Consider the following 16,198-nt stretch of genomic DNA (forward strand, 5'->3'; position numbering starts at 1 on the left):
GGCTGGTAAGGCTTTCGAAGCCTGGGGAGCGGACACCCGCACAAAGGGTGGCCAGGCGGCCCGGTCCGGGTGTTTTCTTCCTTCTTTCAAACGCCTGGTGGGCGGTGCCACCCGATCACAAGGGCTGGCAAAGCTTTCGGAGCCTGGGGAGCGGACACCCGCACAAAGGGTGGCCAGGCGGCCCGGTCCGGGTTTTTTCTTCTTTGTTTCAAACGCCTGGTGGGCGGTGCCACCCGATCACAAGGGCTGGCAAGGCTTTCGGAGCCTGGGGAGCAGACACCCGCACAAACGGTGGCCTGGCGGCCTGGTCCTGGTTTTTTCTTCTTTCTTTCACACGCCTGGTGGACGGTGCCACCCGATCACAAGGGCTGACAAGGCTTTCGGAGCCTGGGGAGAAGACACCCGCACAAAGGGTGGCCAGGCGGCCCGGTCCGGGTTTTTCCTTCTTTTCCCCTTTCTTTCACACGCCTGGTGGGTGGTGCCACCCGATCACAAGGGCTGGCAAGGCTTTCGGAGCCTGGGGAGCGGACACCCGCACAAAGGGTGGCCAGGCGGCCCGGTCCGGGTTTTTTTTCCTTCTTTGAAACGCCTGGTGGGCGGTACCACCCGATCACAAGGGCTGGCAAAGCTTTTGGAGCCTGGGGAGTCGACACCCGCACAAAGGGTGGTCAGGCGGCCCGGTCCGGGTGTTTTCTTCCTTCTTTCAAACGCCTGGTGCGCGGTGCCACCCGATCACAAGGGCTGACAAGGCTTTCGGAGCCTGGGGAGCAGACACCCGCACAAAGGGTGGCCAGGCGGCCCGGTCTGGGTTTTTCCTTCTTCTCTCCTTTCTTTCACACGCCTGGTGGGCGGTGCCACCCGATCACAAGGGCTGGCAAGGCTTTCGGAGCCTGGGGAGCGGACACCCGCACAAAGGGTGGCCAGGTGGCCCGGTCCGGGTTTTTTTTCCTTCTTTGACACGCCTGGTGGGCGGTGCCACCCGATCACAAGGGCTGGCAAGGCTTTCGGAGCCTGGGGAGCGGACACCCGCACAAAGGGTGGCCAGGCGACCCGGTCCGGGTTTTTTCTTCTTTCTTTCACTCGCCTGGTGGGCGGTTCCACCCGGTCACAAGGGCTGGCAAGGCTTTCGGAGCCTGGGGAGCGGACACCCGCACAAAGGGTGGCCAGGCGGCCCGGTCCGTGTTTTTTCTTCTTTGTTTTAAACGCCTGGTGGGTGGTGCCACCCGATCACAAGGGCTGGCAAGGCTTTCGGAGCCAGGGGAGCGGACACCCGCACAAAGGGTGGCCAGGCGGCCCGGTCCGGGTGTTTTCTTCCTACTTTTACACGCTTGGTGGGCGGTGCCACCCGATCACAAGGGTTGGCAAGGTTTCGGAGCCTGGGGAGCCGACACGCGCACAAAGGGTGGCCAGGCGGCCCGGTCCGCATTTTTTCTTCTTTCTTTCACACGCCTGGTGGGCGGTGCCACCCGATCACAAGGGCTGGCAAGGCTTTCGGAGCCTGGGGAGCGGACACCCGCACAAAGGGTGGCCAGGCGGCCCGGTCCGGGTTTTTTCTTCTTTTCTTCTTTCTTTCACACGCCTGGTGGGCGGTGCCACCCGATCACAAGGGCTGGCAAGGCTTTCGGAGCCTGGGGAGCGGACACCCGCACAAAGGGTGGCCAAGCGGCCCGGTCCGGGTTTTTTTTCCTTCTTTGACACGCCTGGTGGGCGGTGCCACCAGATCACAAGGGCTGGCAAGGCTTTCGGAGCCTGGGGAGCGGACACCCGCACAAAGGGTGGCCAGGCGGCCCGGTCCGGGTTTTTTCTTCTGTCTTTCACTTGCCTGGTGGGCGGTTCCACCCGGTCACAAGGGCTGGCAAGGCTTTCGGAGCCTGGGGAGCGGACACCCGCACAAAGGGTGGCCAGGCGGCCCGGTCCGGGTTTTTTCTTCTTTGTTTCAAACGCCTGGTGGGTGGTGCCACCCGATCACAAGGGCTGGCAAGGCTTTCGGAGCCAGGGGAGCGGACACCCGCACAAAGGGTGGCCAGGCGGCCCGGTCCGGGTGTTTTCTTCCTTCTTTCACACGCGTGGTGGGTGGTGCCACCCGATCACAAGGGCTGACAAGGCTTTCGGAGACAGGGGAGCGGACACCCGCACAAAGGGTGGCCAGGCGGATCGGTCCGGGTGTTTTCTTCCTTCTTTCACAGGCCTGGTGGGCAGTGCCACCCGATCACAAGGGCTGGCAAGGCTTTCGGCGCCTGGGGAGCGGACACCCGCACAAAGGGTGGCCAGGCGGCCCGGTCCGGGTTTTTTTTCCTACTTTTACACGCCTGGTGGGCGGTGCCACCCGATCACAAGGGTTGGCAAGGTTTCGGAGCCTGGGGAGCCGACACGCGCACAAAGGGTGGCCAGGCGGCCCGGTCCGCGTTTTTTCTTCTTTCTTTCACACGCCTCGTGGGCGGTGCCACCCGATCACAAGGGCTGGCAAGGCTTTCGGAGCCTGGGGAGCGGACACCCGCACAAAGGGTGGCCAGGCGGCCCGGTCCGGGTTTTTTCTTCTTTTCTTCTTTCTTTCACGCGCCTGGTGGGCGGTGCCACCCGATCACAAGGGCTGGCAAGGCTTTCGGAGCCTGGGGAGCGGACACCCGCACAAAGGCTGGCCAGGCGGCCCGGTCCGAGTTTTTTTTCCTCCTTTGACACGCCTGGTGGGCGGTGCCACCCGATCACAAGGGCTGACAAGGCTTTTGGAGCCTGGGGAGCAGACACCCGCACAAAGGGTTGCCAGGCGGCCCGGTCCGGGTTTTTCCTTCTTTTCTCCTTTCTTTGACACGCCTGGTGGGCGGTGCCACCCGATCACAAGGGCTGGCAAGGCTTTCGGAGCCTGGGGAGCGGACACCCGCACAAAGGGTGGCCAGGCGGCCCGGTCCGGGTTTTTTCTTCTTTCTTTCACACGCCTGGTTGGCGGTGCCATCCGATCACAAGGGCTGGAAAGGCTTTCGGAGCCTGGGGAGCGGACACCCGCACAAAGGGTGGTCAGGCGGCCCGGTCCGGATGTTTTCTTCCTTCTTTCAAACGCCTGGTGCGCGGTGCCACCCGATCACAAGGGCTGGAAAGGCTTTCGCAGCCTGGGGAGCGGACACCCGCACAAAGGGTGGCCAGGCGGTCCGTTCCGGGTTTTTTCTTCTTTCTTTCACACGCCTGGTGGGCGGTGCCACCCGATCACAAGGGCTGGCAAGGCTTTCGGAACCTGGGGAGCGGACACCCGCACAAAGGGTGGCCAGGCGGCCCGGTCTGGGTTTTTTCTTCTTTCTTTCACACGCCTGGTGGGCGGTGCCACCTGATCACAAGGGCTGGCAAGGCTTTCGGAGCCTGGGGAGTGGACACCCGCACAAAGGGTGGCCACGTGGCCCGGTTCGGGTTTTTTTTCCTTCTTTGAAATGCCTGGTGGGCGGTGACACCCGATCACAAGGGCTGGCAAAGCTTTCGGAGCCTGGGGAGCGGACACCCGCACAAAGGGTGGCCAGGCGGCCCGGTCCGGGTTTTTTCTTCTTTGTTTCAAACGCCTGGTGGGCGGTGCCACCCGATCACAAGGGCTGGCAAGGCTTTCGGAGCCTGGGGAGCGGACACCTGCACAAAGGGTGGCCAGGGGGCCCGGTCCGGGTTTTTCTTCCTTCTTTGACACGCCTGGTGGGCGGTGCCACCCGATCACAAGGGCTGGTAAGGCTTTCGAAGCCTGGGGAGCGGACACCCGCACAAAGGGTGGCCAGGCGGCCCGGTCCGGGTGTTTTCTTCCTTCTTTCAAACGCCTGGTGGGCGGTGCCACCCGATCACAAGGGCTGGCAAAGCTTTCGGAGCCTGGGGAGCGGACACCCGCACAAAGGGTGGCCAGGCGGCCCGGTCCGGGTTTTTTCTTCTTTGTTTCAAACGCCTGGTGGGCGGTGCCACCCGATCACAAGGGCTGGCAAGGCTTTCGGAGCCTGGGGAGCGGACACCCGCACAAACGGTGGCCTGGCGGCCCGGTCCAGGTTTTTTCTTCTTTCTTTCACACGCCTGGTGGACGGTGCCACCCGATCACAAGGGCTGACAAGGCTTTCGGAGCCTGGGGAGAAGACACCCGCACAAAGGGTGGCCAGGCGGCCCGGTCCGGGTTTTTCCTTCTTTTCCCCTTTCTTTCACACGCCTGGTGGGTGGTGCCACCCGATCACAAGGGCTGGCAAGGCTTTCGGAGCCTGGGGAGCGGACACCCGCACAAAGGGTGGCCAGGCGGCCCGGTCCGGGTTTTTTTTCCTTCTTTGAAACGCCTGGTGGGCGGTGCCACCCGATCACAAGGGCTGGCAAAGCTTTTGGAGCCTGGGGAGTCGACACCCGCACAAAGGGTGGTCAGGCGGCCCGGTCCGGGTGTTTTCTTCCTTCTTTCAAACGCCTGGTGCGCGGTGCCACCCGATCACAAGGGCTGGATAGGCTTTCGCAGCCTGGGGAGCGGACACCCGCACAAAGGGTGGCCAGGCGGCCCGGTCCGGGTTTTTTCTTCTTTCTTTCACACGCCTGGTGGGCGGTGCCACCCGATCACAAAAGGCTGGCAAGGCTTTCGGCGCCTGGGGAGCGGACACCCGCACAAAGGGTGGCCAGGCGGCCCGGTCCGGGTTTTTTTTCCTACTTTGACACGCCTGGTGGGCGGTGCCACCCGATCACAAGGGCTGGCAAGGTTTCGGAGCCTGGGAAGCCGACACGCGCACAAAGGGTGGCCAGGCGGCCCGGTCCGCGTTTTTTCTTCTTTCTTTCACACGCCTGGTGGGCGGTGCCACCCGATCACAAGGGCTGGCAAGGCTTTCGGAGCCTGGGGAGCGGACACCCGCACAAAGGGTGGCCAGGCGGCCCGGTCCGCGTTTTTTCTTCTTTTCTTCTTTCTTTCACATGCCTGTTGGGCGGTGCCACCCGATCACAAGGGCTGGATAGGCTTTCGCAGCCTGGGGAGCGGACACCCGCACAAAGGGTGGCCAGGTGGCCCGGTCCGGGTTTTTTCTTCTTTCTTTCACACGCCTGGTGGGCGGTGCCACCCGATCACAAGGTCTGGCAAGGCTTTCGGAGCCTGGGGAGCGGACACCCGCACAAAGGGTGGCCAGGCGGCCCGGTCCGCGTTTTTTCTTCTTTCTTTCACACGCCTGGTGGGCGGTGCCACCTGATTACAAGGGCTGGAAAGGCTTTCGGAGCCTGGGGAGCGGACACCTGCACAAAGGGTGGCCAGGCGGCCCGGTCCGGCTTTTTTCTTCTTTTCTTCTTTCTTTCACACGACTGGTGGGCGGTGCCACCCGATCACAAGGGCTGGCAAGGCTTTCGGAGCCTGGGGAGCAGACACCCGCACAAAGGGTGGCCAGGCGGCCCGGTCCGGGTGTTTTCTTCCTTCTTTCAAACGCCTGGTGGGCGGTGCCACCCGATCACAAGGGCTGGCAAGGCTTTCGGAGCCTGGAGAGCGGACGCCCGCACAAAGGGTGGCCAGGTGGCCCGGTCCGGGTTTTTTTTCCTTCTTTGAAACGCCTGGTGGGCGGTGCCACCCGATCACAAGGGCTGGCAAAGCTTTTGGAGCCTTGGGAGCCGACACCCGCACAAAGGTTGGCCAGGCGGCCCGGTCCGGGTTTTTTTTCCTTCTTTGACACGCCTGGTGGGCGGTGCCACCCGATCACAAGGGCTGGCAAGGCTTTCGGTGTTACGGTTCTGGGTCAGTGTTGACCTAGCATTTTGAGTTTCTTATGTTTTGGTTTATTTTTGCATTATGGATTGTTTCCTGATGTTCTGGTGCTTTGTTTATTATTATTATCATTACAGATCTGTTTCTGTTCTTGGTGAAGGATCAGTTCTTTGGTTTTGGGTTCTTATGTGTATTGCAGTTTCTGTTGAGTGTCTGGTCTGTCTCTCAGTGTCATGTCTGCATCTTTATTTAGTGGTTTCTGATTTCCTGCTTTATTGTGAAAGTCTTTGTCTTATGTTAGTGTGTGCAGCTTAGCTTCCCCTGTCTCGTTAGCCCTGATCTCTCCCAGCTGTGTCTCCCTCCTGTTACCCATTCCCTGATTACCACCCTGTGTATATTAGCCCTGTGTTGTCCTCAACCCAGTGTCGCGTCGTACCCTCAGATCCTGCCTGTGTGTTCCAGTTAGTGTTTCATGTTTGGTTTCTGTTTTGTTGGTGCCAGCAATAAAGCTGTGGTTTTCAGTTATATTTCCGTCTCAGAGTCCTGCACTTGGATCCACATCTCCACCTTCCTGCACACAGAGCCCTGACAGAACGACGCGACCATAACATGGATCCAGCGGACTCTGCTCACCTCGAGAGAGAGGTAGACCTTGCTCGCATCCTCGGACTAATGACTCGCATAAGCCACGCCTCGGATTTGCAGACATTCTCAGTCGGGTTGAATGCCATACAAGCCGTATTCGACAGAAATCCTCAACTGCGCCAGCTTTCTATTGCCTCGGAGTTCAGCCGTTCGCTGACCCAGGCTAAGGAGGCAGTCAAAGCCCGGGAGCTGGCCCAATTCACCCTCATCTCCTCATCCACACTGCTTCAGTCACAGCGAGCAAGCCCTCTCACGCCGCCGCAGCGGACGGAACTTTCTACAGCCCCGCTGCAGCAGCTACAGTCGCAGCATCGGACTCCTTCCTCCCTCACGTCTGGTTCCGACCACCCCTCACCTGCCTCATGCCTGGCAGGAATGTGGTCGGAGGATGAGGGCCCAGTCACTGTTGCTCCGACACCCTCCGTTTTTTCTGTCTCTCCCGTTTCCAAGAAAAAGCGGCGTTCTCGTCGTCGCCATCCCTCACCGCGACCGGAGTCTAGTTTCTGCTTTGAACAGCTGGACGTGGTGAGTGAACAGGACAATTTTCACCCAGCTTCTTCTACGCTGGGAATTTTATGCCCAGAGCCAGTAAAACATGAGTTTGTTAACTCCGTGGCTGTTTACTCTGAGTCTGTAGAATTAGAAACTGACGGTCCTAAGATGGCTGACTCTGAGGCTACTTTTCAGGACTCTGACCATTCTAATGGTTTTCCTTTGGTTCCTTTCAAATTTGAGAAAGTTCAGGGGTCAGATGGTCTTATTTCACTAGAGTCGAACGAAGTTTTGTGTTTAGTAACTGAGAGTGGTGTGTCTGGGTTTCATTCCGAAAAGGCCGGAGTTTCAGTTTTTACTCCTCAGCCAAGTTATGTTGATCCCGAGCCTCCTGTTTTTGGATCAGTTAATACTGAGCTTTCAGATGTCATGCGTGGATCGGTTATGGAAATTTGTGACCTTGACAATACTAATCTCACTCAGGATATTAAAAGTTCCGTCCAGAAGACTGGCTGCTGCTCCACACAAAAGACAATCTTTCCAACCACTGATCTAAACATGGGCCGCTTAATTTCCCAGCTAAATGCTTTCAACCCTGTTCAGGCTACACATTGTGAAACTGTTGTTGATGTTGCTTCACCCACGTGCTGTGCGGCCTCCCAGCCAGTTCAGTCTGTGACTACCTGTGACAAATTTCATGTTCCTATAACCTCTCCTGAGTTAAAAATCGCTAGCCCAGAGACTGCCAATTCAGAGTCTGTTTGTGCAACTCATTGTGAAGTCTTTAACACTGTGCATTCTGTGACTGTCCAGTCTAAGAGCACCAAGGCGTCGTCTGCTATAAACAAGCTGGCAAAAGAACTTGGTGTAAATACTGCAGAGTTGGTTGCTCTAGTTAAAGTCTTAGTTCCCCGATCTTGTTTGTTTGACTCTGTGCACCACGCTTTTCAGCCAGTAGTCCTGGAAGCTTTGTGTGCAACTTCCCAGGCTGCGTTTTGTAAGACTGTGTTTAATGTTGCTTCACACCCAGTTTATTCAAACACTGCTTGCATGAAGGCTCCAGCACCTGTGACTGCTCCTGAACTCACTTTTTCTAAGACTGTTAATGTCAACCTGGATGTTTTAAGAGTAGCAGTTCTACCAAGTTCAGCCTGCCACAAGTCTTTGTTTTCTAGGACCATGTCTGGTACCATAAACCTGTTTTTTCCTGTGACAGTTACTGCTCCACTGCCCAGTTCTCAGTCTCCAGTTTTGGTTCCCAGGACGGCTGGGGCCCAGCTTTCCCTTGCACCCATACCGGTCCCTTGGGTGGGGGTGGCTGGGGTCCAGCTCGACCCTGCTTCAGTTCCCAGGCAAACTGAGGCTCCGTTCATCCCTGCTTCCGTACCCATTTCTCGGGTGGGGATGGCGGGCGCCCAGTCGTTGTCTGTGCGTGTTCCAGTTCCTCGGGTGGGAGCAGCGGAGGTCCAGCTCGCTCCTGCACCCACACCGGCTCCCAGGGTGAGGGCGGCGGCCAGAACACAGCTCGTCCCCGCACCTGTATCTGTTCTTCAGGTGGGGATGGCTGGTGCTCAGCCGGGCCTAGTACCTGCACCTGTTCCTGTTCCCCGGAGGAGAGCTGCTGAAAATCGGTTGTCTGCTCAGTCACGAGTTCAACAACCATCATTACAACCATCACTACAACTTCTGTTCCAATCAGGAGAACCCAGCCAGCCTCCTGCCTCGTCGGCTGGAGGGCCTGAGGAGCCCATCCTGCCTCAAGTTTCGTCAGCTGGGGGTTCGGGAGAACCCAGCCAGCCTCAAGTGTTGTCGTCAGCTGGGGGTTCGGGAGAACCCAGCCAGCCTCAAGTGTTGTCGTCGTCAGCTGGGGGTTCGGGAGAACCCAGCCAGCCTCAAGTGTTGTCGTCGTCAGCTGGGGGTTCGGGAGAACCCAGCCAGCCTCAAGTGGTGTCGTCGTCAGCTGGGGGTTCGGGAGAACCCAGCCAGCCTCAAGTGGTGTCGTCGTCAGCTGGGGGTTCGGGAGAACCCAGCCAGCCTCAAGTGGTGTCGTCGTCAGCTGGGGGTTCGGGAGAACCCAGCCAGCCTCAAGTGGTGTCGTCGTCAGCTGGAGGGCCCGAGGAGCCCAGCCAGCCTCGTGTCTCGTCTGCTGGAGGGCCCGAGGAGCCCAGCCAGCCTCGTGTCTCGTCAGCTGGAGGGCCCGAGGAGCCCAGCCAGCCTCGTGTCTCGTCTGCTGGAGGGCCCGAGGAGCCCGTCCAGCCTCGTGTCTCGTCTGCTGGAGGGCCCGAGGAGCCCGTCCAGCCTCGTGTCTCGTCAGCTGGAGGGCCCGAGGAGCCCGTCCAGCCTCCCGCCTCGTCTGCTGGGGGTCCTGGAGGACCCAGCAAGCACGTCCTCATGTCAGCTGATGGTCCGGGGACGTCTGTTCAGCCGTCACCAGCTGAATCATCCCCTGCGACTTCTACACCGTCAGCGGCTGCATCCGCATCATCGCCGGCTGCATCCGCATCATCGCCGGCTGCATCCGCATCATCGCCGGCTGCATCCGCATCATCGCCGGCTGCATCGCCGCCGTCAGGTTCCGCAGCCGTCCCACCGCCGGCAGGTCCTGCCTCTGTGTCGTCATCCACGTCTGGTCCTGTGTCGTCATCCACGTCTGGTCCTGTGTCGTCATCCACGTCTGGTCCTGTGTCGTCATCCACGTCTGGTCCTGTGTCGTCATCCACGTCTGGTCCTGTGTCGTCATCCACGTCTGGTCCTGCGGTTGCAACACTGCCGTCAGAGCCAGCTGGGCCTGTTCCGCCTCGCCTCTGCCGGCCGCTTTCCGGGCCTCTGGATCGGCATCATGGCTGTCGAGGGCGGCCTCCTGGACGAGGTCGTCGTCGCCGCTGGCTTTGTGGCCGGCCTCCGGACCAGCTCTGTCATCGTCGCCGCTGGCTTCGTGGCCGGCCTCCAGAACTGTCTCGGTCTTTGTGTTGTCGACCCCTGGGTCGACCCCCAGACCTTGTTGTGGACTCATGAATGATCTTCTTTCGTGTTGGACTGTTTTCTTATGTTTATAGACCGTTCTAGACTTGTGCTCCTTGTGTTGTGTTTTGTTTCGGGCCCTCCGTCCTGGACCCCCTCCGCCCGCCCTGGTTTGGTGCTCTTGTTTTGTTCTGTTTTTTTTCGTTGGGGCTGTCGGGGGCCAGCACTTGGAGGGGGGGTACTGTTACGGTTCTGGGTCAGTGTTGACCTAGCATTTTGAGTTTCTTATGTTTTGGTTTATTTTTGCATTATGGATTGTTTCCTGATGTTCTGGTGCTTTGTTTATTATTATTATCATTACAGATCTGTTTCTGTTCTTGGTGAAGGATCAGTTCTTTGGTTTTGGGTTCTTATGTGTATTGCAGTTTCTGTTGAGTGTCTGGTCTGTCTCTCAGTGTCATGTCTGCATCTTTATTTAGTGGTTTCTGATTTCCTGCTTTATTGTGAAAGTCTTTGTCTTATGTTAGTGTGTGCAGCTTAGCTTCCCCTGTCTCGTTAGCCCTGATCTCTCCCAGCTGTGTCTCCCTCCTGTTACCCATTCCCTGATTACCACCCTGTGTATATTAGCCCTGTGTTGTCCTCAACCCAGTGTCGCGTCGTACCCTCAGATCCTGCCTGTGTGTTCCAGTTAGTGTTTCATGTTTGGTTTCTGTTTTGTTGGTGCCAGCAATAAAGCTGTGGTTTTCAGTTATATTTCCGTCTCAGAGTCCTGCACTTGGATCCACATCTCCACCTTCCTGCACACAGAGCCCTGACATTCGGAGCCTGGGGAGCGGACACCCGCACAAAGGGTGGCCAGGCGGCCCGGTCCGCGTTTTTTCTTCTTTCTTTCACACGCCTGGTGGGCGGTGCCACCCGATCACAAGGGCTGGCAAGGCTTTCGGCGCCTGGGGAGCGGACACCCGCACAAAGGGTGGCCAGGCGGCCCGGTCCGGGTTTTTTTTCCTACTTTGACACGCCTGGTGGGCGGTGCCACCCGATCACAAGGGCTGGCAAGGTTTCGGAGCCTGGGGAGCCGACACGCGCACAAAGGGTGGCCAGGCGGCCCGGTCCACGTTTTTTCTTCTTTCTTTCACACGCCTGGTGGGCGGTGCCACCCGATCACAAGGGCTGGCAAGGCTTTCGGAGCCTGGGGAGCGTACACCCGCACAAAGGGTGGCCAGGCGGCCCGGTCCGCGTTTTTTCTTCTTTTCTTCTTTCTTTCACATGCCTGTTGGGCGGTGCCACCCGATCACAAGGGCTGGATAGGCTTTCGCAGCCTGGGGAGCGGACACCCGCACAAAGGGTGGCCAGGTGGCCCGGTCCGGGTTTTTTCTTCTTTCTTTCACACGCCTGGTGGGCGGTGCCACCCGATCACAAGGTCTGGCAAGGCTTTCGGAGCCTGGGGAGCGGACACCCGCACAAAGGGTGGCCAGGCGGCCCGGTCCGCGTTTTTTCTTCTTTCTTTCACACGCCTGGTGGGCGGTGCCACCTGATCACAAGGGCTGGCAAGGCTTTCGGAGCCTGGGGAGCGGACACCCGCACAAAGGGTGGCCAGGCGGCCCGGTCCGGGTTTTTCTTCCTTCTTTGACACGCCTGGTGGGCGGTGCCACCCGATCACAAGGGCTGGCAAGGCTTTCGAAGCCTGGGGAGCGGACACCCGCACAAAGGGTGGCCAGGCGGCCCGGTCCGGGTTTTTCTTCCTTCTTTGACACGCCTGGTGGGCGGTGCCACCCGATCACAAGGGCTGGCAAGGCTTTCGAAGCCTGGGGAGCGGACACCCGCACAAAGGGTGGCCAGGCGGCCCGGTCCGGGTTTTTCTTCCTTCTTTGACACGCCTGGTGGGCGGTGCCACCCGATCACAAGGGCTGGCAAGGCTTTCGGAGCCTGGGGAGCGGACACCCGCACAAAGCGTGGCCAGGCGGCCCGGTCCGGGTTTTTCTTCCTTCTTTGACACGCCTGGTGGGCGGTGCCACCCGATCACAAGGGCTGGCAAGGCTTTCGGAGCCTGGGGAGCGGACACCCGCACAAAGGGTGGCCAGGCGGCCCGGTCCGGGTTTTTTCTTCCTTCTATCACACGCCTGGTGGGCGGTGCCACCCGATCACAAGGGCTGGCAAGGCTTTCGGAGCCTGGGGAGCGGACACCCGCACAAAGGGTGGCTAGGCGGCCCGGTCCGTGTTTTTTTCTTCTTTTCTTCTTTCTTTCACATGCCTGGTGGCCGGTGCCACCGGATCACAAGGGCTGGCAAGGCTTTGGGAGCCTGGGGAGCGGACACCTGCACAAAGGGTGGCCAGGCGGCCCGGTCCGGGTTTTTTCCTCTTTCTTTCACACGCCTGGTGGGCGGTGCCACCCGATCACAAGGGCTGGCAAGGCTTTCGGAGCCTGGGGAGCGGACAACCGCACAAAGGGTGGCCAGGTCGCCCGGTCCGCGTTTTTTCTTCTTTTCTTCTTTCTTTCACACCACTGGTGGGCGGTGCCACCCGATCACAAGGGCTGGCAAGGCTTTCGGAGCCTGGGGAGCGGACACCCGCACAAAGGGTGGCCAGGCGGCCCGGTCCGGGTGTTTTCTTCCTTCTTTCAAACGCCTGGTGGGCGGTGCCACCCGATCACAAGGGCTGGCAAGGCTTTCGGAGCCTGGGGAGCAGACACCCGCACAAAGGGTGGCCAGGCGGCCCGGTCCGGGTTTTTTCTTCCTTCTATCACACGCCTGGTGGGCGGTGCCACCCGATCACAAGGGCTGTCAAGGGTTTCGGAGCCTGGGGAGCGGACACCCGCACAAAGGGTGGCTGGGCGGCCCGGTCCGTGTTTTTTTCTTCTTTTCTTCTTTCTTTCACATGCCTGGTGGCCGGTGCCACCGGATCACAAGGGCTGGCAAGGCTTTGGGAGCCTGGGGAGCGGACACCTGCACAAAGGGTGGCCAGGCGGCCCGGTCCGGGTTTTTTCCTCTTTCTTTCACACGCCTGGTGGGCGGTGCCACCCGATCACAAGGGCTGGAAAGGCTTTCGGAGCCTGGGGAGCGGACAACCGCACAAAGGGTGGCCAGGTCGCCCGGTCCGCGTTTTTTCTTCTTTTCTTCTTTCTTTCACACCACTGGTAGGCGGTGCCACCCGATCACAAGGGCTGGCAAGGCTTTCGGAGCCTGGGGAGCGGACACCCGCACAAAGGGTGGCCAGGCGGCCCGGTCCGGGTGTTTTCTTCCTTCTTTCAAACGCCTGGTGGGCGGTGCCACCCGATCACAAGGGCTGGCAAGGCTTTCGGAGCCTGGGGAGCAGACACCCGCACAAAGGGTGGCCAGGCGGCCCGGTCCGGGTTTTTCCTTCTTTTCTCCTTTCTTTCACACGCCTGGTGGGCGGTGCCACCGGATCACAAGGGCTGGCAAGGCTTTCGGAGCCTGGGGAGCGGACACCCGCACAAAGGGTGGCCAGGCGGCCCGGTCTGGGTTTTTTTTCCTTCTTTGAAACGCCTGGTGGGCGGTGCCACCCGATTACAAGGGCTGGCAAGGCTTTCGGAGCCTGGGGAGCGGACACCCGCACAAAGGGTGATCAGGCGGCCCGGTCCGGGTTTTTTCTTCCTTCTATCACACGCCTGGTGGGCGGTGCCACCCGATCACAAGGGCTGGCAAGGCTTTCGGAGCCTGGGGAGCGGACACCCGCACAAAGGGTGGCCAGGCGGCCCGGTCCGGGTTTTTCCTTCTTTTCTCCTTTCTTTCACACGCCTGGTGGGCGGTGCCACCGGATCACAAGGGCTGGCAAGGCTTTCGGAGCCTGGGGAGCGGACACCCGCACAAAGGGTGGCCAGGCGGCCCGGTCTGGGTTTTTTTTCCTTCTTTGAAACGCCTGGTGGGCGGTGCCACCCGATTACAAGGGCTGGCAAGGCTTTCGGAGCCTGGGGAGCGGACACCCGCACAAAGGGTGATCAGGCGGCCCGGTCCGGGTTTTTTCTTCCTTCTATCACACGCCTGGTGGGCGGTGCCACCGGATCACAAGGGCTGGCAAGGCTTTGGGAGCCTGGGGAGCGGACACCTGCACAAAGGGTGGCCAGGCGGCCAGGTCCGGGTTTTTTCTTCTTTCTTTCACACGCCTGGTGGGCGGTGCCACCGGATCACAAGGGCTGGCAAGGCTTTCGGAGCCTGGGGAGCGGACACCCGCACAAAGGGTGGCCAGGTCGCCCGGTCCGCGTTTTTTCTTCTTTTCTTCTTTCTTTCACACGACTGGTGGGCGGTGCCACCCGATCACAAGGGCTGGCAAGGCTTTCGGAGGCTGGGGAGCGGACACCCGCACAAAGGGTGGCCAGGCGGCCCGGTCCGGGTGTTTTCTTCCTTCTTTCAAACGCCTGGTGGGCGGTGCCACCCGATCACAAGGGCTGGCAAGGCTTTCAGAGCCTGGGGAGCAGACACCCGCACAAAAGGTGGCCAGGCGGCCCGGTCCGGGTTTTTTCTTCTTTGTTTCAAACGCCTGGTGGGCGGTGCCATCCGATCACAAGGGCTGGCAAGGCTTTCGGAGCCAGGGGAGCGGACACCCGCACAAAGGGTGGCTAGGCGGCCCGGTCCGTGTTTTTTTCTTCTTTTCTTCTTTCTTTCACATGCCTGGTGGCCGGTGCCACCGGATCACAAGGGCTGGCAAGGCTTTGGGAGCCTGGGGAGCGGACACCTGCACAAAGGGTGGCCAGGCGGCCCGGTCCGGGTTTTTTCCTCTTTCTTTCACACGCCTGGTGGGCGGTGCCACCCGATCAAAGGGGTTGCAAAGCTTTCGGAGCCTGGGGAGCGGACAACCGCACAAAGGGTGGCCAGGTCGCCCGGTCCGCGTTTTTTCTTCTTTTCTTCTTTCTTTCACACCACTGGTAGGCGGTGCCACCCGATCACAAGGGCTGGCAAGGCTTTCGGAGCCTGGGGAGCGGACACCCGCACAAAGGGTGGCCAGGCGGCCCGGTCCGGGTGTTTTCTTCCTTCTTTCAAACGCCTGGTGGGCGGTGCCACCCGATCACAAGGGCTGGCAAGGCTTTCGGAGCCTGGGGAGCAGACACCCGCACAAAGGGTGGCCAGGCGGCCCGGTCCGGGTTTTTCCTTCTTTTCTCCTTTCTTTCACACGCCTGGTGGGCGGTGCCACCCGATCACAAGGGCTGGCAAGGCTTTCGGAGCCTGGGGAGCGGACACCCGCACAAAGGGTGGCCAGGCGGCCCGGTCCGGGTGTTTTCTTCCTTCTTTCAAATGCCTGGTGGGCGGTGCCATCCGATCAAAAGGGCTGGCAAGGCTTTCGGAGCCTGGGGAGCGGACACCCGCACAAAGGGTGGCCAGGTGGCCCGGTCTGGGTTTTTTCTTCTTTCTTTCACACGCCTGGTGGGCGGTGCCACCGGATCACAAGGGCTGGCAAGGCTTTCGGAGCCTGGGGAGCGGACACCCGCACAAAGGGTGGCCAGGTCGCCCGGTCCGCGTTTTTTCTTCTTTTCTTCTTTCTTTCACACGACTGGTGGGCGGTGCCACCCGATCACAAGGGCTGGCAAGGCTTTCGGAGGCTGGGGAGCGGACACCCGCACAAAGGGTGGCCAGGCGGCCCGGTCCGGGTGTTTTCTTCCTTCTTTCAAACGCCTGGTGGGCGGTGCCACCCGATCACAAGGGCTGGCAAGGCTTTCGGAGCATGGGGAGCAGACACCCGCACAAAAGGTGGCCAGGCGGCCCGGTCCGGGTTTTTTCTTCTTTGTTTCAAACGCCTGGTGGGCGGTGCCATCCGATCACAAGGGCTGGCAAGGCTTTCGGAGCCAGGGGAGCGGACACCCGCACAAAGGGTGGCCAGGCGGCCCGGTCCGGGTTTTTTCTTCTTTCTTTCACACGCCTGGTGGGCTTTGCCACGCGATCACAAGGGCTGGCAAGGCTTTCGGAGCCTCGGGAGCAGACACCCGCACAAAGGGTGGCTAGGCGGCCCGGTCCGGGTTTTTTCTTCTTTTCTTCTTTCTTTCACACGCCTGGTGGGCGGTGCCACCCGATCACAAGGGCTGGCAAGGCTTTCGGAGCCTGGGGAGCGGACACCCGCACAAAGGGTGGCCAAGCGGCACGGTCCGGGTTTTTTTTCCTTCTTTGACACGCCTGGTGGGCGGTGCCACCAGATCACAAGGGCTGGCAAGGCTTTCGGAGCCTGGGGAGCGGACACCCGCACAAAGGGTGGCCAGGCGGCCCGGTCCGGGTTTTTTCCTCTTTCTTTCACTCGCCTGGTGGGCGGTTCCACCCGGTCACAAGGGCTGGCAAGGCTTTCGGAGCCTGGGGAGCGGACACCCGCACAAAGGGTGGCCAGGCGGCCCGGTCCGGGTTTTTTCTTCTTTGTTTCAAACGCCTGGTGCGCGGTGCCACCCGATCACAAGGGCTGGCAAGGCTTTCAGAGCCTGGGGAGCGGACACCCGCACAA

At 60.1% G+C, this 16,198-nt stretch overlaps 1 protein-coding gene across 1 annotated transcript in view; it reads left to right on the forward strand.

The window, feature by feature from the left end:
• The window catches only part of LOC148100080 (uncharacterized), a 36,486-nt gene extending 28,323 nt beyond the window's left edge, over positions 1–8,163 (forward strand). The window contains exons 2-3 of the mRNA XM_087849793.1: positions 6,205–7,056; positions 8,019–8,163. Coding sequence (XP_087705919.1) covers positions 6,205–7,056; positions 8,019–8,163 — 997 coding nt within the window. The remainder of the gene's footprint in view (positions 1–6,204; positions 7,057–8,018) is intronic.
• The last annotated feature ends 8,035 nt before the right edge of the window (positions 8,164–16,198 follow it).

This window comes from Neolamprologus brichardi, chromosome 13, assembly GCF_056152115.1.
Source record: "Neolamprologus brichardi isolate AB-2024 chromosome 13, ASM5615211v1, whole genome shotgun sequence".
Lineage (NCBI taxonomy): Eukaryota > Metazoa > Chordata > Actinopteri > Cichliformes > Cichlidae > Neolamprologus > Neolamprologus brichardi.